General features: G+C 52.9%; 2 protein-coding genes across 5 annotated transcripts in view; one reads left to right on the top strand and one right to left on the bottom strand.

The window, feature by feature from the left end:
• Positions 1-24,093, top strand: part of R3HCC1 (R3H domain and coiled-coil containing 1) — a 47,587-nt gene that overhangs the window by 4,271 nt on the left and 19,223 nt on the right. Inside the window, exons 2-10 of one of the 4 annotated variants that reach the window (XM_025463091.3) lie at positions 4,906-5,026; positions 5,656-5,682; positions 7,128-7,255; positions 7,637-7,774; positions 8,848-9,442; positions 10,451-10,623; positions 12,274-12,344; positions 13,930-14,025; positions 14,940-15,261. In XM_025463091.3, the coding sequence (XP_025318876.3) occupies positions 4,988-5,026; positions 5,656-5,682; positions 7,128-7,255; positions 7,637-7,774; positions 8,848-9,442; positions 10,451-10,623; positions 12,274-12,344; positions 13,930-14,025; positions 14,940-15,076 (1,404 nt within the window). In that variant the 5' untranslated portion in view covers positions 4,906-4,987 and the 3' untranslated portion in view covers positions 15,077-15,261. Of the gene's footprint in view, positions 1-4,905; positions 5,027-5,655; positions 5,683-7,127; positions 7,256-7,636; positions 7,775-8,847; positions 9,443-10,450; positions 10,624-12,273; positions 12,345-13,929; positions 14,060-14,939; positions 15,262-24,093 lie in introns of those variants that run through there. The other 3 variants (XM_025463090.3, XM_049100907.1, XM_025463092.3) reach the window with 3 other exon arrangements.
• Positions 16,177-24,093, bottom strand: part of LOXL2 (lysyl oxidase like 2) — a 90,806-nt gene continuing 82,889 nt past the window's right edge. The window contains 4 exon segments of the mRNA XM_025463089.3: positions 16,177-17,094; positions 17,841-17,952; positions 19,844-19,980; positions 21,108-21,223. Of these exon segments, the coding sequence (XP_025318874.2) occupies positions 17,015-17,094; positions 17,841-17,952; positions 19,844-19,980; positions 21,108-21,223 (445 nt within the window). The 3' untranslated portion in view covers positions 16,177-17,014.

Raw genomic sequence — 24,093 nt, 5'->3', positions numbered from 1 at the left:
AGTCTTTGCTTTTTATATTTTGCGGTTCTTTTATTTTGCACTTACACATTTAGGATCCCCACATGTCCTTGGTAAATTGACCCTTTTATCATTATGTAATGTCCCTCTCTGTCTCAAGTAATTTTCTTTGCTCTGCAGTCTACCTTAGCTGAAATTAGTATACACACCTATGTTCTTTTGATTAATGTTTGCATGATAGATCTTTTTCCATCCTTTTACTTTCAACCTGCTTATATTTTTATATTTCAAGTAAGCTTCTTGCAGATAGTAGATAGTTGAATCATGGTTTTTTTTTTTTTAATTTTTATTTATTTATGATAGTCACACAGTCTCTCTCAGAGAGAGAGGCAGAGACACAGGCAGAGGGAGAAGCAGGCTCCATGCAGGGAGCCCGACGTGGGACTCGATCCGAGGTCTCCAGGATCACGCCCTGGGCCAAAGGCAGGCGCCAAACCACTGTGCCACCCAGGGATCCTTGAATCATGGTTTTAAATTGATTTTGACAATCTGTCTTAATTGGAGTATTTAGAATATTTACATTTAGCGTAATTAGTGATATTTTCCAGTCTAAGTCTGCTACTTTATTATGCTTTCTTTTTTTTTTAATAAAGATTTTATTTATTTATTCATGTCTGACACACAGAGAGAGGCAGAGACCTAGGCAGTGGGAGAAGTGGGCTCCCTGGAGGGAGCCCAATGTGGGACGTGATCCCAGGACCCCAGGATCATGACCTGAGCCAAAGGCAGACATTCAACTGCTGAGCCACCCAAGCATCCCTTACTATGCTTTCTAGGTGTGTGTGTGTGTGTGTGTGTGTGTGTGTGTGTGTGTGTGTGTTGGGAGTGGGGGGCAGATGAAAAGGGAGAGAATGAATATTAAGCAGGCTTCATGCCCAGTGTGGAGCTCAATGTGGGGCTCAATCTAAGAACCCTGAGATCATGACCTGAGCCAAAATCAGGAGTCAGATGCTTAACTGAATGAGACACTTGGGCATCCTGTTTTCTTTGTTTTCCATTTCTGCTTTCTTTTTCCTGCCTTTCTGTGGGTTAGTTGAACATTTTTTAGAATTCCATTTTGACCTATCTATAGTATTTTTAAAATGTTTCTTAATATAGCTTATGTCACATAACTTACCACAATCTTCTGGTGTTCTTAGTTTACCAATTTGAATATAGAAACTTTACTCCCTTTATGTCCTTTTAACCTCCTCCATTTATAATACATTGTCTTAAATATTTCTTCTACATACATTTAGAACCAGTACATATAATTTTTGCTTTAACCGTCAAGCACAATTTGGAAGATTCAAGAAGAAAAAGCAAATCTATTGTATTACTTATATTTTTGCTTACTGTGTTCTTTTCTCCATTCTAATGTTTTAAAATTCTTTTATTGTTTCCTTTTTGTTTAGAAAACTTCTTTTAGCTATTCTTTTTAGGCTAGATCTTCTGGCAACAAATTCTCTTACTCTTCCATTATCTGAGATTGTCTTGATTTCTTCAGATTTAATTGCTATGTGTTCTTGGAAAATTGACCCTTTGCAAATTTCCAAGTAGATTTTTTCCCCAAATTTCAGAAGTCTTCAGCCATTGTTTTGATCACTTTTTCCACCTCACCCTCTTTCTCCTCCCTAGGACTCTAATAACATCTATGTAAAATCATTTTGTTAAAGTCTCACAGATCCCTTAGTCTCTGTTCATTTTTGTTTTCAGTCTGTTTACTCTTTGTTGTTCAGATTGGGTAATTTCTATTTCATCTTCTAGTTCATAGGTTCTTTCCTTTTCCTCTTCCATTCTGCTACTGAACTTTTTATTTTCATTATACTTTTCAGTTCTAAAATTTCCTTTTGGTTCTTCTTTTTACATGTTCTATGCCTTAGCTGAGACTTTTTTCTTTTTAATTTAGTTGAAGTGTGTTCACAATTGCTTGTAGAAGCATTTACTTTAAAATCTTTGTCGGATAATGTGAAATTTCTGGCATCTCAGTGTTTGTATCAATTGCCTTTTCTTCATGGAATCTGAAGTGTTTCTAGTATTTGTTATCCCCAGTTATTTATGATTGAATTCTGGACATCTTGGGTGTTATGAGATTCTGGATCTTAATTATATCTCTGTTAGCTATCTCTTTCTGACACCATTCTGACAGGGGAATGGGAGGCATTGCCATGTTGCTGCAGGTGGAATCTAAAATTCAGGTTTCCCACTCATATGCCATTGACAACTTAGGTGGAGTCATTACTGCTGGGTAGGAGTGGGAGTTCTGGCTTCCCAGCAGGCCTCCAGAGATACTTTCCTGGCTAGGAGAGGTAGAATTGCCTTGCTGCTCCCCACATGGCTTCCAGTGACGCCATGGGGATGATGTGGTCTCTTGATTTCTGGGTGGTATGAAAGTCCTCCTGTCCACTAGGCCTCCTATGCCACCACTCCAGTGGGGAGAGTGAGGAGGAGGGTGCTATTTTACTCCTGAGCAGGGGGTGGAAATTAGGTTCTCTAGTGGTCTCTACTGACACTGTAGGCAGGGGCCAGGGCTCATTACTGCCTGGAGAGGATGAAAGGCCTGTTTCCCTACTGGGCCTTCTCTGACATTGTCTTCGGGGCACTTTATTACAAGGTGATGAAGGTTACAGTCTAGGACTCCTATGTTATGTTTTGCGGGTTTGAGTGAGGACAACGTCTGGCTGGGGTAGTAGAACAGTAATTATCTAAAAGTTTTCTTTCTTGCTCGCCTGCCTCTTTGGCAAGAGAGAAAAAAAAGGCATTTGTTAGGTTTTTGTTTTGATTTGTTTGTCTGTGTCTTTCGACGTTTCTGGGTTGTTGGCTTCATGCTCCAAGTCTGGGAATTTGAGGCATAAAGAAAACCCAAGAAATATACCACTTCATTTTCCCTTGAATCCTGAGTTCCCTAGCTCGTCAGCCTTTTTCTCTCCACCTTTCAGCCTCCTTCTGTTTGTTTTATATATAATGTCCAGGGTTTTTAGTTGTATTTAGTGGGAGGAATAGGGAAAAGTATGTTTATATTTCAGAAGTCCTCACTTTTTAAATGCATATCAAATGGATGACCTTGTGAGCTATAAAGCAAAAACATTTCTCTATGCTGTTAAACAACTCTTGTTGATCTTAAAATACTGTAAATCCAGCTCTCTTTAATATTATAATACTTTTTACCAACTTAGTCAAGTACTTTTAACTGATGTGATATGGGCCAGGAGTAAATAGTCAAGAAAGACTTGAGATGTTTTTGTTGCAAAAAAATGTCTTGATTAAAGCACCAGGCCCGGACTGGTGGGGAGAAAGAGCTGTACTGGGGTTGTGAGGAGCTATTGATTATATACTTAAAGTTTTAAAAGAAAGGAAGTTTCTAAAATGATTTTCAGGGAACCCTGGGTGGTGCAGCGGTTTGGCGCCTGCCTTTGGCCCAGGGCGCTATCCTGGAGACCCGGGATCGAATCCCACGTCGGGCTCCCGGTGTATGGAGCCTGCTTCTCCCTCTGCCTATGTTTCTGCCTCTCTCTCTCTCTCTCTGTGTGACTATCATAAATTAAAAAAAAAAAAAATAAAATGATTTTCATATGCTAAAGAAAACTTCGAGGATCCAGGAGGCCCAAGCTATTGTCAAGCTAGGTTGATTTTTGCCTCTAGCAAAGCATTAACACTAAGACAGTTGTGAGCTACCAGAGGAATTTCTTATTCAGCTTCTCTCAAGTATTTGTCGACCTGCTGCAAGTTGTAAGGAAATTTAATTTTATCTACAATTCTTTTGCCTTTCTTTTGCCACATCATTACATCTGCCCATTTAAAATTGTAAGCCTGAGATCTATTTCACATTTTAAATTGGGATCACTGCCTAATGTGTTAGATACTCTAATATGCCAAACTATGCAAACATTACAAGAACTTTCAATAACAATCATAAACTGGATATTCTTAAACTTCACCTTAAACACAAAGAAGACACTCTGGCAGCAGGGAACTCTTGGTCCATGTCATCAGATGGGACTATTTGTAACCCCATGTCCCCTGCATTCAATTCTTTCATAATCATACCTCCTCTTTTGAGTAAAAATCTATAGCACATACCAGTGTGCTTCTCCGGCTGATTGGATTCATCGAACTTATTTCATTCCTGATTTCTGAATCTGGCTCCTGGCCACCAAGACAATTCTAATGACATTCTGAAGATGGAGAATCTCAATCCTGTGGGGTTTCCGAGCATGGGTGTGGTAGTCAGGCTAAAGCTAGATTTGAGTGAGTTCCAACTCTGCACTTAGTAGTTGGGTGTCCTTGGCTAAACCTCAGTTTACTCTTGTACAGTAGGCTAACAATCTCCATCTGAAAGGGCTGCTGTGAGGATTTAATGAGTGCAGTTTAGATGGCAAGCTTTACGTAAATAGTCATCTTCTTTCCCACAAGCATTTACTCAGCAGTCCCTGCTTTGTTGGCTCTAGTTTTTGCTGCTTCTGTGATGAACATGATTGCCTCTTTTACATCTTCCCATGGTTCTGACAGTTCTCTTTCATCTCAATCTGTTGGTTTATCCGCTGTGACATGGAAATCAGGATTTCTTTGATTTCCTTGGGAATGTGAAGCAGTTATTAACTGAAATCTTATTCTCTTTTCTCAAGAGAATCTTCCAATATTCTGTTACCCTCTATTCTCTGCTCTGCTCATTTTCCTATGTGCTTTTCCTTTCTTCTTCTTCTGTAGAAATTGTACATATCCTTTGTGCTGCTTTTTGTTCTGTTTACTCACCTCTGGTTAATAGGACCCATTTTATCCTTACCTAATATTGTCCCAAAATAGTGTGGGTAGAAACACTCTGACTCCCTCCCACATTTATCTAAGCATCCCTTCACTACCTCCACCCATGTGGAGGCCTGCCTGCTGACGCCTTTTTTTTCTATTTAGTCTCTGAGCCACCTGAAGAAAGTGTGGTAAAAGCGGTTCAGGGGCAGCCTTCCTCTATGAGCTTTATTTCTACCCTCTCTGAATGTGCTGTACATCTGTACTGCAGACCAGCTCTGAAGAGGTGAGGGCATGGCTTATTTTCTGTGTTTTTGATTTGTCCCTCTGTTTGGGGGAGAGACAACCACTTTGTTGAGAAAGTTGGGCCTTTATTTTCCTGAGTCACCGGGCATATTTCTCCCAGGTCAGATCTGGTCCATAGCTGTGGCTAAGTGGGCTTGCCTCCCAGCCACGTACCTCCCAGGCAAGGAAGCCTGGTCAGAGAAACAGTGCCATCATGTGGCCACTCAGCATTCTCTCCAGGCCTGCTCCCACTTCACTGAAGCCTCTAAGGCGTGTGGGTGGGGCTGGTGGGGTCAGGAGCCCAAAGGGTGTCTTTTGTTGTTCCTGTCACCCTCCCATCCTCTGCTCCCTCAGGGACTGCAAGCCCCTCCAGGATGAGGGCAGAGAATCTGTCAGGCCTTCAGAAGCTCCTCACAACCATGCCCAGAAAAGAGACTCGTGACTTGGCTCCCTTGAGTCCTCCCTGTATTGGATTTTGTCTTTATTCTAGGTCCTTTTTACTCTTCAAACTACCTAGAAAGATAGTCTTTGTAAATGTGATATAACACCACCATCTTCTTAAGAAATACTCTGGAAAAAATTGTGAGAAAGCAAAAATGCATCTTAATTTTTCTGTTTTCCTCTTCCCAGGCCTCTTCTCCTAGCCCACCTTTTGAGGTATGCTGTGCCCGTAACCTTTGCCAGTATCCTACTGCAGGGCACATTCAGACTGTCCCATCTCTCTTTTATTCTTCTTAAGATTTATTTTATTCATGAGAGACACACAGAGAGAGGCAGAGAGACATAAGCAGAGGGAGAAGCAAGCTCCCTGCGGGGACCCGATGCAGAACTTGATCCCAGGACCCCAGGATCATGACCTGAGCCGAAGGCAGACACTCAACCCCAGAGCAGGTGCCTCCAGTCTGTCCCATCTCTTAAATGTTGTTAGTTTGGGGCCTTGCTTTGCTCTGAGCTTCTGGATTCAGGACGATCAAGGGCTTACATTTCAGCGCCTCATAGGATGCCTGAGGATTTCTACTCTGGTCTTCTAGATATTAATAGCCAGGAGCTGTTTGAGGGCAAGAATTTCAAGCCCCAATTAAGGTGGGTGCTGGAGTTACTTGTGGATGTAGCAGAGTAGTATAATTTGATGGCCTGCAGGTGGCTACCTCGCCCAGTTACCAACAAGGCTAGTGCATCTTGTCAGTGACCCCTTGGTGTCAAGCGGGACTTCTTTGCAGATTCCATCAATGAGGGCAGCAGAAGGGCAGTGATGCGCAAGAGGTGCTGAAATATTTGGTGCCCACAAACCTCCTTGCTCCTTATTCCTCTGTTAGGTCCCTCGGGAGGGGTGCATTGGACCAGAAAATCTGGTACCCCACCACCTAGGACATAGGAGCCACTCAAAAGCGCTGAACTTGGTTAATCCTAGGAGATGGGGGATCCCTGGGTGGCTCAGCATTTTGGCGCCTGCCTTTGACCCAGGGTGTGATCCTGGAGAGCCGGGATCGAGTCCCGCGTCGGGCTCCCTGCATGGAGCCTGCTTCTCCCTCTGCCTGTGTCTCTGCTTCTCTCTATCATGAATAAATAAATAAAATCTTAAAAAAAAAAAAAAATCCTAGGGGATGATGTGTTCTCAAGCGCGGGGGGCGGGGGGAATTCCGGAACACGCCCCTCTGCCGTTTCGGCGATGCCTCCCCCGGGCCGCGCGGTGGCGCTGTGGCCCCGCGGAGGCCGGGTGGCGCCGGGGCGCGCCGGGGCGAGCGGGCTTCCGGGGACCCTCCGAGCGGCGGCGGCGGCGGCGGGGCGGCCGCGGTGAGTGCGGCGGGCGGCCTGGGGCGGGGCGCCACCCCCGGGGCTCTCGCTGGGGGCCAGCCCCGAGCAGGCGCCCTCGGCTGCCCCGCGGCTTCCCCCGGAGGGCGAGGCGGCGCGGGGCTGGCGGTGCAGGCCCGGGAGCGCCCCCCACCCCCCCTCCGCCCCATCCCCCCCCCTCCCCCCGAGCCCTGGGCGCATCCCTTCGCCGCCCCGGAGCCTGCTCCTCACTTGCGCGGGGAGGGGGAGGGGGGGTGGGGGTGGGGGGCCGGGTCTGTGCTCTGATCCCGCGGGGTCCGTCTGCCCCACAGGCTCTCCCACCCGCCACCCTGGCCCTCCTCTGCTTGGACGGCGTCTTCCTCTCCTCCGCCGAGAATGACTTTGTGCACCGCATCCAGGAGGAGCTGGACCGCTTTCTGCTGCAGAAGCAGCTGTCAAAGTGAGCTGGGCCGGGGAAGGGGGGGGGGGGGCTGCCCGTGCGGGAGGACAGGCTCGTGCCGAGCCCCCTGTGCCCCCTTCCCAAGCGGCTGGTTCCTCCCTGGCTCTGGTCCTGGCCTCTGGGTTTAGTGCCCTACTCGCTGGCGTCTCCCAGCCACATCTTTGCTGTGCGGTTCTGGGCATCACCCAGAGGCTGCAGGGCCCCAGCCCAGGAAGGGAATGGCTCAGCACCTGCACCAGGACCTCCGCGTGGTAACCTCTATGCCCGAGTCCTTTGCAGCCGGCCAGGGACGCAGGGGGGCAGAGGGAGCAAACCGGGCATGGACCTGGTGGGGGTCAGGCCCTAGGCCCCTGCTCAGCGCTCATTCCCGTCCCTTCCCAGGGTACTTCTTTTCCCCCCACTCTCCAGTCGTCTCCGGTACCTGATCCACAGGACAGCAGAGAATTTTGATCTTCTGAGCAGCTTCTCTGTTGGGGAGGGCTGGAAGAGAAGGACAGTCATCTGCCACTTGGATATCAGGTGTGTATCTTGGTGCTCTGGGGGCCCTCAGTACCTCCTTGTGGGTTGGCAGGTGCACTGGTCGGGAACCAGGACCGGCAGCCTCCAGGCTGCTTCCCAGGTCCCCACCGCAGCTGCCTAAAGTCGTCGCCTTCTGTTTCGGCAGTGCAGTCGGTGTGTACTGTATGTGGGACTCGCTCAGCAAACTCAGTTATGTGCTTGGGCCGAAAGACAGAAAGATAGAGCAGGTTAGGCAGTGAGAGTGTTTGCCCCAAGAGCCCATGGAATGTGGGAAGCACACTTGAACCTCACGCATCTCTGTTCCCGTGTGCATCTCATAAGATCTTACAGCGACTGTGATCCTGGTGTTTAAAGTTACTTCTTTTTCTTTTTTTTTTTTTTTTTTAAGATTTTTAAAAATTATTTACTCATGAGACACACACACACACACACACACACACAGAGAGAGGCAGAGACACAGGCAGAGGGAGAAGCAGGAGGCTTCATGCAGGGAGCCCAATGAAGGACTCGATCCCGGGTCTCCAGGATCATGCCCTGGGCTGAAGGTGGTGCTAAACCACTGAGCCTCCTGGGGTGCCCTTTCTTTCTTTCTTTCTTTTTTTTTTTTTTTTAAATAAGAGAGAGTAGGGGCAGAGGGAGAGAGAAAAATCTTAAGCAGTCTCCATGCTTAACCCAGAGCCTGATGTGGGGCTTGATCCCAAAACCTTGAGGTCATGACCTGAGCAGAAATCAAGAGTTGGATGCTTAATCGACTGAGCCACCGGGCGCCCCCATTACATATTTTTCTAACAAAGTTACCGAAATGCAATTACTTCACTTCGTGTATAACTGAAGATTCAGCTGTCTCTAATTTATGACACCAGAGGGAGAGCTGGTTGCGTTGTGCTTCTTCAGAGTTGGCATTCAGCCTCCTTTATATTGCCTTCCTATTGTATTTTCAGGGGTCATCTTGGCTTTGGTTTTGGCCTAATGCTGACTTGAGAGCCTCATGCCTGAATGGCAGGTAGCTCCAGTAAACCATTGTCCTTGGGGCCCATGCACTGCTCTGATCACACCTCCTGTTCCTGCTCCAGGTCACCCAGTTCAGATGGACTCTCTGGCTCCTGCCACCCTCCTGCCTCTCAGCCTGGCAAATATCGAGGTCCTTGGCCCACCTCAAACCAAGCACCTGCTGGTCCTCGAGGGGCACGGGCTGGCCGGGGTCATCGTGGACGCAGACCGGACCAGGCTTTGTATGTGCCCCGAGTACTGCGCCAGCAAGAAGAAGGGGTACCATGCTCTACCCCAGGGCTCAAAGGAGACGCTCCAGCTGGTGACCTTCTGGAGGAGCCTGGGAATGTTGGTGCTGGGGACCTCAACTCTGTTCCGGACCCTCCTGTGTTGATGACTCAGGCACCTGTGGACCCAGAGGGCCCAGACCAACACTGTGACAGTGAGCAGCTACTGGACCCACTTGGCATTGAGTCCCCACGGCCTGAGAGCCACTCAGGGATGGGAGATGGGTTGGAGATGGCCACCCGGCTTGGATCCAGTCTGCGGCTGGACTTGGAAGAGGAGAGTGGGAATGAGGTGGAGAAGAGCCTGGCGGCAGATGAGGAAAACGAAGAGTTGGAAGAGGAGGGGCCTGGCAGCTGCTCCAAGGTCGATTACAGTGAGCTGCTACAGGAGGTGATGAGGCTCTTAAGCCCAGAAAAGGGAGGGCGGAAGTGAGGTGGGTGTGCTCCTGGGTGGATGGGGGCACCAAGGGTCCTGGCAAGGAGGGGTGGGGGCTATGCTGGCTGAGCAGGGCTGGGTGTTGGGTGATAGGGGGCCCTTTGGAGACGTAGGGGAGGGGCAGTGGGACTTGCCTGAAGGAGCAGGGACTGACACAGTGGAGGGGACAAGGCTCAGGATGTGGGGTCAAAGGTGTGGATTTGGGTCCCTGTGCAGCCATGCAGGAGCTGTTTGACAAGCTCCTCTCTGGGCAGATCATTTGTTTTTCTGAATTGCTCTTTCCCCATGTGAGAAGCAGATAATAATACATTGTTTCACGAAGTAACAGATGGGGGGTATATGTGGAATTGCTTCCTAAGGACTACAGGCCTTGGTCATGAGAATGATTCTTCTGCCTGAAGTTTTGTGTTACAAATCTCATTTCCTTGGAACTGTGTATCTGCCTCTCAGAGTGGCTAGGGTGTTGGGTTGGGAGGGTGGGCATCTTTTATTACTATGTTGTACATGAGGAGTAGAGGCCAGATAGACTTGCTTAACATCCCATTGTTAGTAAAGGGAGGAAAGATCCTGGACTTGCCCAGTTCTGTCTCTTACTATGTATCTTTGGGGGAGTTACTTAGCTCTTTGATTTATAGTGCTCCTCTCTGCAGAGAGGGTGTATGGAGTATGGTTTTCAGGGTTCTATAAAACATAGTGCATGTAAATGCCAGTTACCCAGTGAGGACTCCATAAAAGTAAGTTACCTTCCCTAAAACTCCTGCCTCTCCACCTTCAAGCCCATCCTGCCATCATGCTGCCTTTCCCAGACTCTTGCCAAGTGTGGCTCCTGTGGAAACCCATGTGTGGTGCCCTCCTCTCTGCCGTGTGAGCCCTGCTTCTGCCTGCAGGCCTCTGGTTTTGAAGCAGATGTTTGGAGCCCTGTGTGTCAGAGCTCCCCTTGCTAAAGGGTGTGATCTCTCCCAGATAATAGACAACCTGACCAAGAAGGAGATTCAGGTAGAGAAGATCCATGTGGACACGTCCTTCTTCATGGAGGAGCTGCCTGGAGAGAAGGATTTTGCCCATGTGGTGGAGATCTACGACTTTGCGCCCACACTTAAGACTGAGGATCTGCTGGCAGCATTTTCCGAGTTCCAGTGAGTGCTCATGAGGCTTCTGGGAGGCAGGGGAGGTGGGTGCTCGCCCCTGGAGAGGAGCGAGGACATCGCTTTGTGGTTGGGGACACTTGCCTGCCCGTCCCACAGTATCAAGCTATCTGGAAAGAAGGGCAGAAAGTGGATGTGGTTGCTCCGGGCTACATATTCCCGCTGGCCACTACTGTACAGAAGGAAAGAGCTGGGTTTTTAGTGGTGGGCATGTGCAGCAGCCCTGGATCTGGTCCTCTGGCACTCAGCAGCAGCTCTCCATCCTGCCCCCTGCGTACCCACATGTCTGCCAGGAGCCAGGCCCTCTGCTGGGATGCATGACCCAGGGAGCCCACTGCCTCCCCCCTTGCTCTATGTCCCGGCCACCCAGTCAGTCAGTCAGTCTACAGACTGAGGCCTCTTTCTGTGCAAGAACTGTTTGTGCAGTGAGCTGGAGCAGAGTCAGTGTGGAGATGGGCACCAGGAGAGTATGTTGCAAGCAAAGACTTCTGCTTCCCCAAATTTCTTGGATCTAACTCCAGTCTTTTCTCTGATTTTCTCTTTTTTTCTTTTCTTTCTGTTTTTCTTTTTTCTCTCATGCTCATTTTCCTTTCTCCAGCTTCCTTTCTCTTTTCCTGTTTAGTCTCTCTCTCTCTCTCTCTCTCTTTTTTTTAAGTTTTAAGTCTCTGCATCCAACATGGGGCTCAAACCCACAACCCTGAAAGCAAGATCACATGCTCCACTGACAGACAGCCAGGTGCCCCTCCTGCTTACTCTTTTAAAAATCCCTTTCTCGGGGTGTCTGCATGGTGTAGTTGATTAGGTGCCTGACTCTTGGTTTCAGCACAAGTCATGATCTTGGAGTGTTGAGATCAAGCCCCGAGTCAGGCTCTGCACTCAGTGTGGGGTCTGCTTGGGACTCTGTCTCCCTCTCCCTCTGCCCCTCCCCGCTACTCACTCATTCTCAAATAAGTAAAATAAAAATCCTTGAGGGGAAAAAAATAGAAATCCTTTTTTTCATGGCCTCGTTTTCGGACTGCTTCCCAAACTGCCCTCCCTTGCCTCTCTGAGCCTGAGGAAGGCTGAAGGGGCAGCTTGGTGCAGCACACTCATCTGCTCTCACTCCCTAAAGGCATGGCCAAAGTGGGGCACCTGTGACTTCTTCAGCCGACGTGAGCAGTGCCCATAGAGAAACTGCTTCTGGCCTCTTATCAGCCCCAGACTCAGTGTGGCTTTCTTGAGCAGTAGAAGAAAGCTGATCAGAAGCAGTAGCACCGACCTCCTTATTTTAGGTTCTGCTCCCCTATCCCCAGTACATAAACCCTTTTATAGCCACCTTGGATGCCCTTGTCCTCACTGTGGTGGTAGCTGTGTGCAGCCTCCTTCACCCTTGGCACTGTGTTCTTCGAGCTCTTTTGAGTCCTGTCTTCCTCAGTTCTAGGAATCTGGTACCCACCTGATTAACAGGGGTGATACTTGCCTTTCTGAAGCTAACCGTCTTTGAGAAAGTTTGCTGCAAAGGGCTGTTTCCTTCCCAGGGGAGATAGGAGCTTGTCTTGGGCTCATAGTGTTGGAGGATTGAAGGTGGGAGGGGACTCCTTTCGCAGAAAGGGTTTCGCCCCTTGCTATTGTACTCACTCTGTCTCCTCTTCCCTGGCACAGAGAGAAGGGTCTCAAGATTCAATGGGTTGATGACACACACGCGCTCGGTGTCTTTCCCTGCCTGGCCTCAGGTATGCAGCTCACGGTGGGCTCGGCCCTTTCTCTGACTGCCATTGACAAGGGAAGGATCACCCGTGTCTAGGGTGCAGGCTCACCTGTGCAGGTGGACTGGTAGCTATGCCCAGCCTGCCCAGTCCAGAAATCAGAGGCAGCAGAGTGGGCGCTGGCCAGGCCAGCTCACACTCTTTCCTGTTCAGGTCAGAGGTTTCAGATTCAGGTGATGTTTACTGAGCACATGTCACAGGCTGAGCTCTGGGTGCTTCCACATGTTAAATGAAATCATATGAATGTGCTCTTTTTATAGGTAAAAGGCCTTTATTTATTTTTTTTTTTTAATTTTTTATTTATTTATGATAGGCACACAGTGAGAGAGAGAGAGAGAGGCAGAGACACAGGCAGAGGGAGAAGCAGGCTCCATGCACCGGGAGCCTGACGTGGGATTCGATCCGGGGTCTCCAGGATCGCGCCCTGGGCCAAAGGCAGGCGCCAAACCGCTGCGCCACCCAGGGATCCCGGTAAAAGGCCTTTAAATACTGGCAATTTCATATGGTTTAAAAAAAAAAAAAAAAAGATATGTTTTTACCCAGCTTTCATAGCAGCCTCAGGAAGTAGGTCAGATAACTTCTATTTTACAGGTGGGGAGACTGAGGTTCCAAGAATGTAAGTGGTCTGTTCAAGGTGACGGAGCATCTCAGTATCGAGTCGGGGGACATCAGCCAGGCTGCTGGCAGTAACTGCAGTGCACCTTCCCCCTCTCAGCCACTTTCCCAAGCTGCCCTGCCTCCCCCTGCTGCTCACTTTGGGTGTGTTTTTCAAGACCCCCGACCCCTTTAGCTGGGCTTTTCACAACCACAAGCTTCTGAACACCAGAGCAGGGAGAGGCTGTAGCTGCTGTGAGCCCAGTTCTCAGGAGAGCCCGAGGTGTTGAGGGAGCAGTACTGGGGCCTGGGGGCTGCTGCTGCCCCAAAGAAGTAACTGACTGTGGGCGGGCAGGGCGATGACCACAGGGTGCATCGAAACAGTGAGCACTGGGTGCGGCATGGCCGCGGCTGCCTCCTGGGCGCTCCCAAGCTGTGAGTGAAGAGCAGGTCCCGTCCGGCCTCAGCTTCCTTGTGTGTAAAGGGGTGGCTTGCACCTGCTGCTCTGGCGTGCCATGTCTGACGTGCTGTAGCCCAAGTCTTCTGTGGGCAGAGCGCAGCACGACTCTGGGCAGTGAGGGCATCCACCGGGAGGGTCTTGACTAGGGGAAGGGATAGAGTTTATCTGGAGCTCCTGGTCTTTTGAAGGTGGCAGCCTGCCTTCACTGATGCAGCCTCGCTGCTATGGCTCCTAACGGGCCCACGGTGGAGCACGGACGCCAGGCTCTGCACAGGCTTCTCATCTGAGAGCACAGGGGCCCTGTGCAGCTTGCGGGGGCTCTGGGGGCGGGTGAGGCCAACTGATGGCAGCGTTGTCAGGGCAGCCATGTCCCTGAGCTTTAAATGGGTACAAAAAAGGGGCTCTATCAGTTTGGGGTGATACATGCATTCCTTGGCCCTGACGGGGCACTTCACCAGGAGAGAAAGGGATGGCTCCAGATCTGTTTTCTTTCCGTAGCTGCTGAAGCCCTGACCAAGGAGTTTCCTATGCTCAAGATCCGGCCCCTCACGCAAGGAACCAAGCAGTCAAAGCTGAAAGCCTTGCAGAGGCCAAGTAAGGAAGCCACTTGTGTCCTGATGGGAAGGCTGTGAGTGGGCAAGTGTTTGGTTGGGCAGGGTGGGGCCTTCCCTCCAATTCATTCCTTGTCCTTCAGCTCTCTGTCTTAGGCCCACTGGGCACACCCCAGGAGCCGGGGGTGCCCAGGAAGAGGGGCCCCCTCAGGGAGAGCTGTTAGCCAGCTGCTCTGTTCTGGGCTTGCCCTCCTGTGCTTCCCTCTTCTGGCTGTTGCTCAGGGAAAAGCATGGTCTTTCCTGTAGGACCATGGAAACCATATTTTACAGTGGGGCAAGAAGAGCTTGGATCTTGGGGTCGGCCCTGATTGTGAGCCTGCTTCTGTCACTTATTTAAGTTCACCTTGAGGAAAAGGTCTGTCAGCCAGTTCCTTTCTCTGTAAAATAAACAGATTGTACAGGGTAAACTGGAGGGGTGACTAAAACAGCCCGGCAGACCTGCCTGGAGCAATGGGGGGGAGGGGGGGGCATGTAGAAGATGCCAGGTAAATGAGAGCTCCTCCTTTTTCCTCTTCTCCCTCCTGAAAGCATGATGAGGGATTTTAGAGGCCAGTTTCTGTGGCTGCAAAGTGGCTGGCAAGACTGGCCCAGTAGAGGCCCGCTGGGGCCATCCACTGCTCCTGTGGCCCATGTAGCCTTTGCCTGGGCTTGAGGACAGTATCTGGTCAGTCCAGAAGCTTCAGGTGTCCCATCTTGACTTGATTTTCTCCCAGGTGGCCCAGGCAGGGAAGATGCAGAGGTGGCAGGATTAAGCAAGGACCCCACGGGCATGTGGCCATGCTGTGGGCCCAGCTGGGCCTTAGAGGTTGGCTCAGATGGCCTCTAGGCTGCTGTCGCCGGGAAGAGTGGTGGCCATAGCCTTGAACTCAGGTCCTCATCCATGGGGCTTTCTTTTAGAGCTCCTGCGTCTGGCGAAGGTGAGACCGCAGACCAATACAGCGGTGGCCAGGAGGCTGGTGGCCCGGGCCCTGGGGCTCCAACACAAGAAGAAAGAGCGACCTGCAGTTGAGTCTCCTACCTCCCTGAGGCCCTGAGGGGCCCAGCAAGCCTGGATTGGCACCCCCAAGGACTAGACTGGTGCCCCAACACCACTAGCCTTTCCTGACACTACAATAGCCCTGTACTGTTTGTTAGGGTGTCCCTGTGGGCCGTGGTGGGCTTCAGTTTGATCTAGTTCCAGAAGTTGAGAAAAAATAAAAATTTGAAAGTTGGTTCAAAATGAGATGGTCTGCCAGGGAACACTAGGGGGTGCTGTTGGTTTCCCATTTTAGACCTGGGGCTGCTGAAGAAAGGGGGGTCTAGATTGGCCTGGAGAATCCCAGCAGGGCCTCAAAGGCATTTTTGCCCAGTGTTTACCCAGTTGGGGCAGGGGAGGGGGGTTTGCACCTGTTGTGTGACACCTGCTCAGTCTCCTCTAACAAGTCGGGCATCCTAACCTGTTGCCATGTGCCCAGTGCGGACGGCACCGACCCTTTGAACTGGTCCTAGCCTTCCTTGCTGGTGTGGGTCACAGAGGGCTTGTTGCACAGTTCTGTAACCATGAACAAAGCCATAGAGGCAAAACCTGAAGGGGGCGCTGAATTTGGCTCCCACACAGGACAAGGGCATCTGTGGGGACAGGGTCTAGGTCACTCCTGTTTGTGGTGTGGGAGGAACTGGTGCCAAGCCAGCCCTCTCTGGTGCTCTGGATCCTTCCAGTTTGCTGGGCGGCAGTATGCTCTTGATACGAGCGGGAGCTCCTGTGCCTGGGTAGAGTGGCTAGCCCTGGCTGCCTACCCTGACCGCGCTGGGAAGATCTGCCCCTGCGCTGCCTGGCTCGGGCACCGGCCTCGTGGGACCCTCCTAAGATGGGTTAAGTCTAGATGCTTCCACACAGCTGCTGTGCCCCCCCACCTGAAAACTCACTAAAAACAAGAGTTCAAGAAAGGTCAGGACTTGAATTTTTGTGATCTTAGACCGCTGCTGCCAGAGGGCAGGAGTTGGTGCTTTGTGGTGGGTCCTGAAGGTGGCCCAGAACCCCTCTCTGTGGCCGGAAGCTGAGAGTGGATGCCAAGGCTCCCTCCCGGCCAACCGTCCCTGGGAGCTCTGCTGCTCACGGCTGCGGGGGCCAAGGCCCAAATGAACGACAGATGCGTATCATAAACCTTTTATTTAAAGTTTCAAGTATGTGTAAGTGTCTGTGATGACACATGGCGCTCAGTGGGTGTCCTCATCACCCAGGACCCAGGTTTATAGCACCGTTACATCAGTTACCCACAGAATTGGAACAACAGAAAGATGATTCACTTACACAGGTGGGTTGGTTTTTCTTCTGAGCTATACTTTCAAAGGCCCAGATGCCCAATATTAAATGCCACTAAGTTACTTTGTGTTTCAAAGTCTGTGAAAATATAATAATGGTATCTTGTAAGAGAATTTCGGAGTGGGGGGTGGGGGAAGAAGCACCAACTCTGAGCTCGCTCACCTAATTAGAAAACATGTGGCAGCATTATTTGTATATGTGAATATAACAGAGGAGAGGCAGTCTTTAATTGGAAGAAGGGTCTAGATATTCAGGTTGGCTGGAAATGACTGAAGAGGAGGAAGATGGAATTCAGCCCAAACCCCTTGGGTGGACAGCTCACAACACCGATGGGGCCCCGTGTTACCTGGCGTGAGCTGGGTGGGGGGGTGTCCTACAAGGGGCAGACTGCGGGGTAGGTGGGACCGGCCGCTGCTAACCCGTGCTCCTGGGGTCCCAGGCTGGATGGCTCTTGGTGGCCACAACCCTGGTAGTCGTCCCAGGCTCCCGAGGTCAGGCGGCAGCCCCCAGCAAGTGACAGGCACACGCCTTCCTCCTGAGCCTCGGACGAGGCTGCAGGGGGTTGAGACGGCAGGCACAGGGCTGGACGAGGAGAGATTGTGGCCCTCGGACTGCAGCTGTTGGGGAAGGTGCGCCGGGGCCCCGAGACGGGCGGTGGTGACCTGGTGCTTTACCGTGCAGAGAGCTGGTTATTTATGAGTCCACTGAAGTGTTCAAACTTTTTTTCCGTCTCTTCACTGAAGGAACCGCCTGCAGGGTGGGCATTGGGGAGACAGAATTTGGCAAACCAGAGGTGCTGCCTGGCCCCGCACTGGAGCTGTTGGCCTGGGAAAAGGGGGGGCCCTGGAGCCACTGCCCTCCACCAGGTTGCCTGCTGGGGCCACCTCTCTGTGACGCCACCAGGGCAGCAGCAATGGCAACCAGGTGCCAGCCGTCCCTAGGGCCAGGCACAGGTCAGGGCCTCCGCCCAGGCTGAGCGAAGGAGTAACTCAATGAGCTTAGCTTTCGCCACCACAGAGCAGGGCCAGCGCTTTTCTTACGGAAGAGGAAGCTCTGCTTCCCCTTTGGTTCCCCCTGTGTGTATAATGCAAGGAAAAGTTTCTCTATTGGCGACCAGAAGCCACAGTGGTTGACTAGCCTCTAGTTCTCAACAGAGGGAAACGATACACAGAACCCACAAATTGCTGACGCCCACATATTTGAGGTCACGTGCGTAATGAGGAGATGGCCTCAGCTCCAGCCGGGGTCTGTGCCGCCCTCCTTCCTTGGCCAGAGCTGGCTGCGAAAACCCAGCCTCCGTCCAGGCCTTGTGTGTCTACAGCTTCCTTCCCGTGCGTGGAAATGGGAGGCTGGCTCCATTCCCCACGCTCTTTGCCCAAATTAGGAAGCTGCTTGGATTCCTCGACAAAGCAGGGCAGTCCTTGCCGGGCTCCCGGAGGGTGGGCCGCGGGGTGCAGGGCGTGCTGTGCTCCCCCACAGGTGCCCAGGGCGCTTACCTATGTGGCAGTTGTACATCCAGATGCGGTGGCCGTCGTAGCGGGTCCTGCACTTCATGATGTTGTTGGTGTAGTCCGACTCTGCTACCTCGTAGTTGGGGTTAATGACGACCTGGGGGCGAGGCACACCAGAGTGGGCTGCTGAGTCCCGCCTCGGCCACCCTCCACCCCGGGCCCAGACCCTGCCGAGACCAGGCCTGCCTCTAGAGCCAGGGTGACCTCATGGAAGGGAGCGGCCCGGGGCAGGATCGGCCAGTGATGAGGGGGCAAGGCCCGGATGAGGCAGAGTGTGCGCCCCTGGCTGCCTGCTTATGTGTGACTCTTCCACCTACTCCCTCCCACAAGTAGGCCTTCACAAAGGGGTTACCGTCTCCTGGGTACCCAGGAGGCTTGAGGTTAGTAGAGGCAGGAATTGGGGCACACAGAATAGGCTGTTGATAGGGGAGTGGGATGTGCTGAGGTGGGGTGGGGACAAGGACCCATATGCTCCTGGCAGTGTGACTTCACACAAGTCCCTGCCTCTGAGCCTCCGCCTTGGGCCCATCTGTCCAGAAGGCCACATCCTCCTTGTCCGACTCCCTCCACCCTCCCTCCCAGCATTACTGATGTCTGTATTTAGGTCCGTGTGGGAATGGAGAGGGTCCATGAATCCCAGGCTCGGAATCTAATGCTCATTGTCTGTCCGAAGGGAAATTCTTTTCCATGAATCTGACCCACTAACATGCTCCTATTGAGTTAATTTGCTAATTGTGTAGTTCAGGGGTCAAGAACACAAATGTGATCTGGGTTTGCCTGGCTGTAAAACGAGAGTAGTAGTAAAGCCCTTTATTGGAGGATTACATGCGTTCACAGGGTCTAGGCATAGCCAGGCCTGGCCTCAGTCTTCAGTGAGCGTCGTTATTAAATAGATGGCACTTGTCAGACTACATGATGATACACATTCACCTGGCAAAGCGATAGCAAACCTCAAACATCTACCCCCCCCCCCCCTGCACAGTGTACGTGCACAGAGACATGGATGTTCGTTTTTAATATAAAGAGCACTCTGCTCTTTGGTTGGGACTCTCCAAGTCTGCGGTTTTGGGTTTGTGGGTGGAAAAGTGCTTGGCTGTCTGATTTCCAGTCTCTTAAATTGCCCAGGAAGACTTTCAAAGCCCTTCTGTGGTCACCTCTGTGCAGGTGTTGATTCTTCCCAGGGCCGCCTACAGGGTGGGGACCACAGGCAGTCAGCCAGGCTTGGGGCTGGCTCAATGTCCCCTTGGGAAAGTTTTCAAGGAAAATGACACATTTCTGGTCACCCACTTGGCCACCCAGCGGGGCCAGCTCGAAAGCAAGATGGGTGGCTGTGTAGGAACGTGACAGGGCACAGGGGGGCTCCGCAGGCCAGGGCGCACCTGTGTTCCAGACACGGTGAGGTTGGGAACGCAGTGCCCCTGCTTCCATGCCAGTCAGGGCCCTGGCTGCGGCATGCCGCTCGTCTGCAGGGAGGCAGACAGTTGTCCCCTCTGCAGACCCTTTATGAAGGCAACTTTCCTGGGAGATGCAAGTCACAAACCCTTGCTAGCAAATGGCTCTTTATGAGATTGCCTCAGCCTCGCCAGCGCGGACAAGGCAGGGTGAGGGTGCTGGGAGAGGTGGGGTGGAGGGCAGAGTCTGTGTCAAAGGACAGCACAGGTGGGGGTGTCTGTGAGTCCGTGGGATAAACTCTTGACCTGAGGACCAGGTTTGGCTGCACATGTATTTTGATTTCCAAGTGCCAGGTGTTAACTGCATGCGGATGTCTCGGGCGGTTGGCAGTTCCCCACAGGCATGCATGCCTCGCATACTTAGGTCACCTGGTGGATTGTGATGTGCTGGCCCCCGAGTGTAGGACTCCTGCACTTTGGACAGCCTCTTGCACAAGTTCTGTGTTTGGACCCCAGCAGGAAGGGGGCTGCCTCCCCCGTCACCAAAGGCTCCTCCCCCCATCAGCAGGGGCTGGAACCCCCTCCTGCACCCCTCACCTGGAACAGGTAGTCTCCAGGGGGTACGTCAGTGATGTCGACCCACTGGCAGTCGATGTCATGGCGATACATGTCCCAGCAGCCCATGGTGATGCCCTGCTCACCGAAGTTGGCACACTCGTAACTCTTCTGGATGTCTACAGGCAGGGGCAGAGAGGAGCCCAGTCACCATGCACCCTGGCTGCACTGCCTGAAGTGCCTGTCCTCTGTGCCACCCTTCCCCCCAAAGTGCCCCAAGAGCCCTGCTGGGTGGGTGATATTCCCAGAGCCCACTCAGCAAATCTCTTCCTTCCCCCAAGCCCTCAAATCTCTGCTTCATCTGGGCTGGGCATCCCATCGCCACAGCAGGGGTTTCCAATCCATTCTCATGTCACTGGAAACCCTTTGATTCTCTCCCCACATCTCATCCATCCTTTTAGGGCCAGCCGAGTGCCCCCTCTGCCACAGAGCCCTCCCTGGCCACTCTGGCATTTCTATTAGCTTGGGAATGCAGGGAATGCTTATCTGGGAAAGCTCTGTTGTTTATTATTTAGCTTAACGTGGGGATCATCTTGCCATCCCCTGGAGAATTCAGCACTTGGATGTGGGCTCAGGTCTGGTTTGCATTATCTGACCCTTACTGGGTCAGTTGGTCGTCTGGCACATAGTAGGTGCACCAACAAACCCATTTGTTGGTGTGATTTCTTGGCATGGCATGTCCATGACTGACTAACGAACACACATTTATTGAGAGGCTACCATGTCTGGGCACTCTTCAGAGCATTGGGCCTGCAGAGAAGCAGCAATGGGTCTCCCTTGAGCTCCAGGCAGGTGGGGACACAGGTGTGCCCACCGGTGATCACAGTGCAGCTGGGCGGCATCCTGGCAGTGTGAGCAGAATGCTGCCTCTGTCTGGGGGAGTCAAGAGTCTGGAACCTCAGAGCAGCTCTTTTGGGCTTGGGCTTCAAAGGCATGAGGCTGTGGGCAGGGGCTTGGTGCTGGGACACAGGAGGGGGAGGGGACCACATGCCAGGTTTGGGCCTTACCCCGGGGACCATGCAGACCAACCGGTGCCCATTAGCATAACTCTGGGGGACCCCACACCTTCATAGCCAGGCCTTGCGCACGTGCCCCAGCTCCAAGCTGTAGCTGTGGAAGGCCCCGAGTGGAGAAACGTCATGGGGAGAGCCAGCTGTGGCCAGGGTGACAGAGTCCAGTATCAGGCCTGGGCCCCAGAACAGGTGGGAGCATTCGAGTCCCCCAGAAGCCACCCACACAAAGATACCTCCTTCACATTCTGTGTCCTCCAAGCAGAAGCTGGCTTTGTGGCCCTCTGCCACCTTGGTACCATTGAGGTTCAAGAGGTCATAGTGGGTGAACACTTCCATGCTGTGGTAGTGCCTGGAGCAAGAGAGAGGGCGCACAGGTCAGTTTCTGCAGCCCCTGCCGCCTGCAAGCAGCTGTCTGGAGCAGAGTGGTCCAAAGGGGTGGCCTGTGGAAGAGGAGCGGGTGACAGGGCCTGAGGAGAGGGAGGGCCCCGGGCACCAACCGTGGGGCTCACTCGCAGGGGGCCTCTGGCCTGCCTAGGCCTCGCCTCTCTCACCAGCTTAATGGGAATAACAGCCCACGGAGTGCAGGAGGCCTCGTGGGGATGGGGGGGGCACACGCGTGAGCAGAGGGCCTGGCAGGCTGACCCTCAGGAAGTGGAGATCTGCAGTAACCCCTTTATAGCCCTCCTGGGCGCTACAGTGGCTCTCCCAGCTCATTCCTGTTCGGTACAGGTACTGCAGACGGATAAAGGTGACTTTGTGATCTCTCTGGAAAACCTTCCGAAATGGGGATGTGGGGGGGAGGGAGAGAACAGAAGGGGGGGCACGTGGAGTAAGGGGAAGGTGGGAAGAGCCGGCAAGGAACCAGACCCTCACACAGCCCGGGGCGGGCAAGGGATGGGATTCAGAGGCAGGGAGGCCCCAGCCCTCGGCCCAGCTGGGACGGGAGCGGTGGGAGTCTGTGCTCCTTGCCTGGGACACACAAAAAGGGGCAAAGTGGGCCCTGGGGCCCTTGGGAAGGCACAGGGCGTGCAGGCGCGTCCCTGTGGGCCTTGGAGGGCAGAGGACGGAGAGCTTGCTCTTGCCGCCCTACGGTGTTTACATAAGTGTCCCATCCCTCGGCTTGGGGGGAATTGAGAACAGATGCGGATTCTTGGAAAGTGGTGCGTTGGGCTCAGAATAAACAAGGGGGCGGTGGCTGCTGAGTGCAGGGCCTACCGGGCGCTGGGCGGGGCCTCCAGGGTGCTGGGCGGGGCCTCCCGGGCGCTGGGCGGGGCTTCCCGGTGCTGGGCGGGCCCTCCCGGGTGCTGGGCGGGGCCTCCCCGGTGCTGGGCGGGCCCTCCCGGGTGCTGGGCGGGGCTTCCCGGTGCTGGGCGGGCCCTCCCGGGTGCTGGGCGGGGCCTCCCCGGTGCTGGGCGGGCCCTCCCGGGCGCTGGGCGGGGCTTCCCGGTGCTGGGCGGGCCCTCCCGGGTGCTGGGCGGGGCCTCCCCGGTGCAGGGAGGGCCCTCCCGGGTGCTGGGCGGGGCCTCCCCGGTGCTGGGCGGGCCCTCCCGGGTGCTGGGCGGGGCTTCCTGGTGCTGGGCGGGGCCTCCCCGGTGCTGGGCGGGCCCTCCCGGGTGCTGGGCGGGGCTTCCTGGTGCTGGGCGGGGCCTCCCCGGTGCTGGGCGGGCCCTCCCGGGTGCTGGGCGGGCCCTCCCGGGTGCTGGGCGGGGCTTCCCGGTGCTGGGCGGAGCCAGCCCAGTCTGAGCTGCACCTTGCACAGCGCAGGTGCCTGCAACTAACTATTGGCACATGCTTGTCTCTGGCATCACAGGGACATCGGGCAGAGGGGAAATCCAGACAAGGCACCCAAGGCACGGGAAGCAAAACTGCTGGGTGTGTGTACACGCAACCTGAGCTGCTTCCTCAGTAAAGAGGTAATGGCCACAGGACCCACTCTCAGGGGTCCCGGGAGGACTGAATCTGAGAAACCACGGAAGGACCTCACAGGGGGCTTGTAGCACAGGGGCCCTCAGCACCTGTCAACCCTCTCACTGTTACTCCCGCTCCCAGTAGTACCAGGAGTGGTATTTCCGTTACCACAACCATCACGACTGTTCCCTCCACCATTCCCAACCTTCCTCACCCCCAGGCCTCACAGGGATGGCCTGGGGCTCCCTCTGCGGGACTCTGGGGAGTCAGGACAGAGGCCAAGCGGGGAATTCAAAGGATAGGTTTTCCGACAGGAAATTAGAGGCCCTTTCCCCCTTCCTCCTGTGTTTGCCTGTGCTAAAAATAATGTCAGGAGTTCCTAAATTGGGCTTTTCCCAGGTCGCTGGTGGGAGCGTTTCTGGGTAAAGCAATGCTGAGCCAGGGGCCCCCTGAGAACATTCACAAGGACACATTTTGTGCAAGTTGAAGTGATGACTGAACGAGTCTATTTTGGCTTCTCTGAGGAGCGGGATGAGACATGAGGTCTGACTCATTGCCTAAAACATGTCTGCATCTTTCAGAGAGGGGTTTATGTTACCATGTTTACCGGCTGGAAAGACTGAAGAGAAATGGGTTTATGTTCCGTTGTCTAAACAAAATTCAGACGGAGTCCACAGATGGACTGTTGTAAGGCTGACCTTCTCCCGCTCCTCCTGCTTCCTGCAGACTTGATTTAAGTCTTCCCTAGCTCTTCAGTTTTTCCTCTGTGAACATGAGGAGGGAAATAGCTGGTTTGGAGCCTCTCGATTCTAGCTCCCTGCAGTCCTGGGGCTCCTGTGCTTTACAGCTGGGACAGGTGTGGACATCACTCCCAGGGCATCCTCCCTGGGAGGAAGTCTCCCTCCCTGCTGGCTCGCTGTAGAGCCCAGGGCCCCCCTCCACCATTCACCCTAGGAAATACAGATGGTGCCACCAGGAAGGCAGGAGGCCATGTACTGGTGATGAGGGTATACCTCCTCATTCCAGGCTGAGGTGTCCTTTGGAAGTTTAAGAGGGGGCCAGACCTAAGGAAATTTCCAACTTGGAAAGAAATTCCAGAACCTAAAGAGAGAGAGAATAACCTGACACTCGGTGGAAGTCATTGTAATCTGGATAAAAGGAAGGATGGCAGTCTACCATAAGACTCCAGAGCTCAGTATTGCTAAGACGTAGTACTGGCAGAAGAAGGACATGATGAATACGTGGAAGATAGAACAAGCCAGTCCAGAGGAAGACAGCAGGTTTGGGCCTTTGTTATCCTAGGTTGTTGGG

Source organism: Canis lupus, chromosome 25 (assembly GCF_003254725.2).
Source record: "Canis lupus dingo isolate Sandy chromosome 25, ASM325472v2, whole genome shotgun sequence".
Taxonomy (NCBI): domain Eukaryota; kingdom Metazoa; phylum Chordata; class Mammalia; order Carnivora; family Canidae; genus Canis; species Canis lupus.
This window is presented reverse-complemented; position numbering and strand designations above follow the sequence as displayed.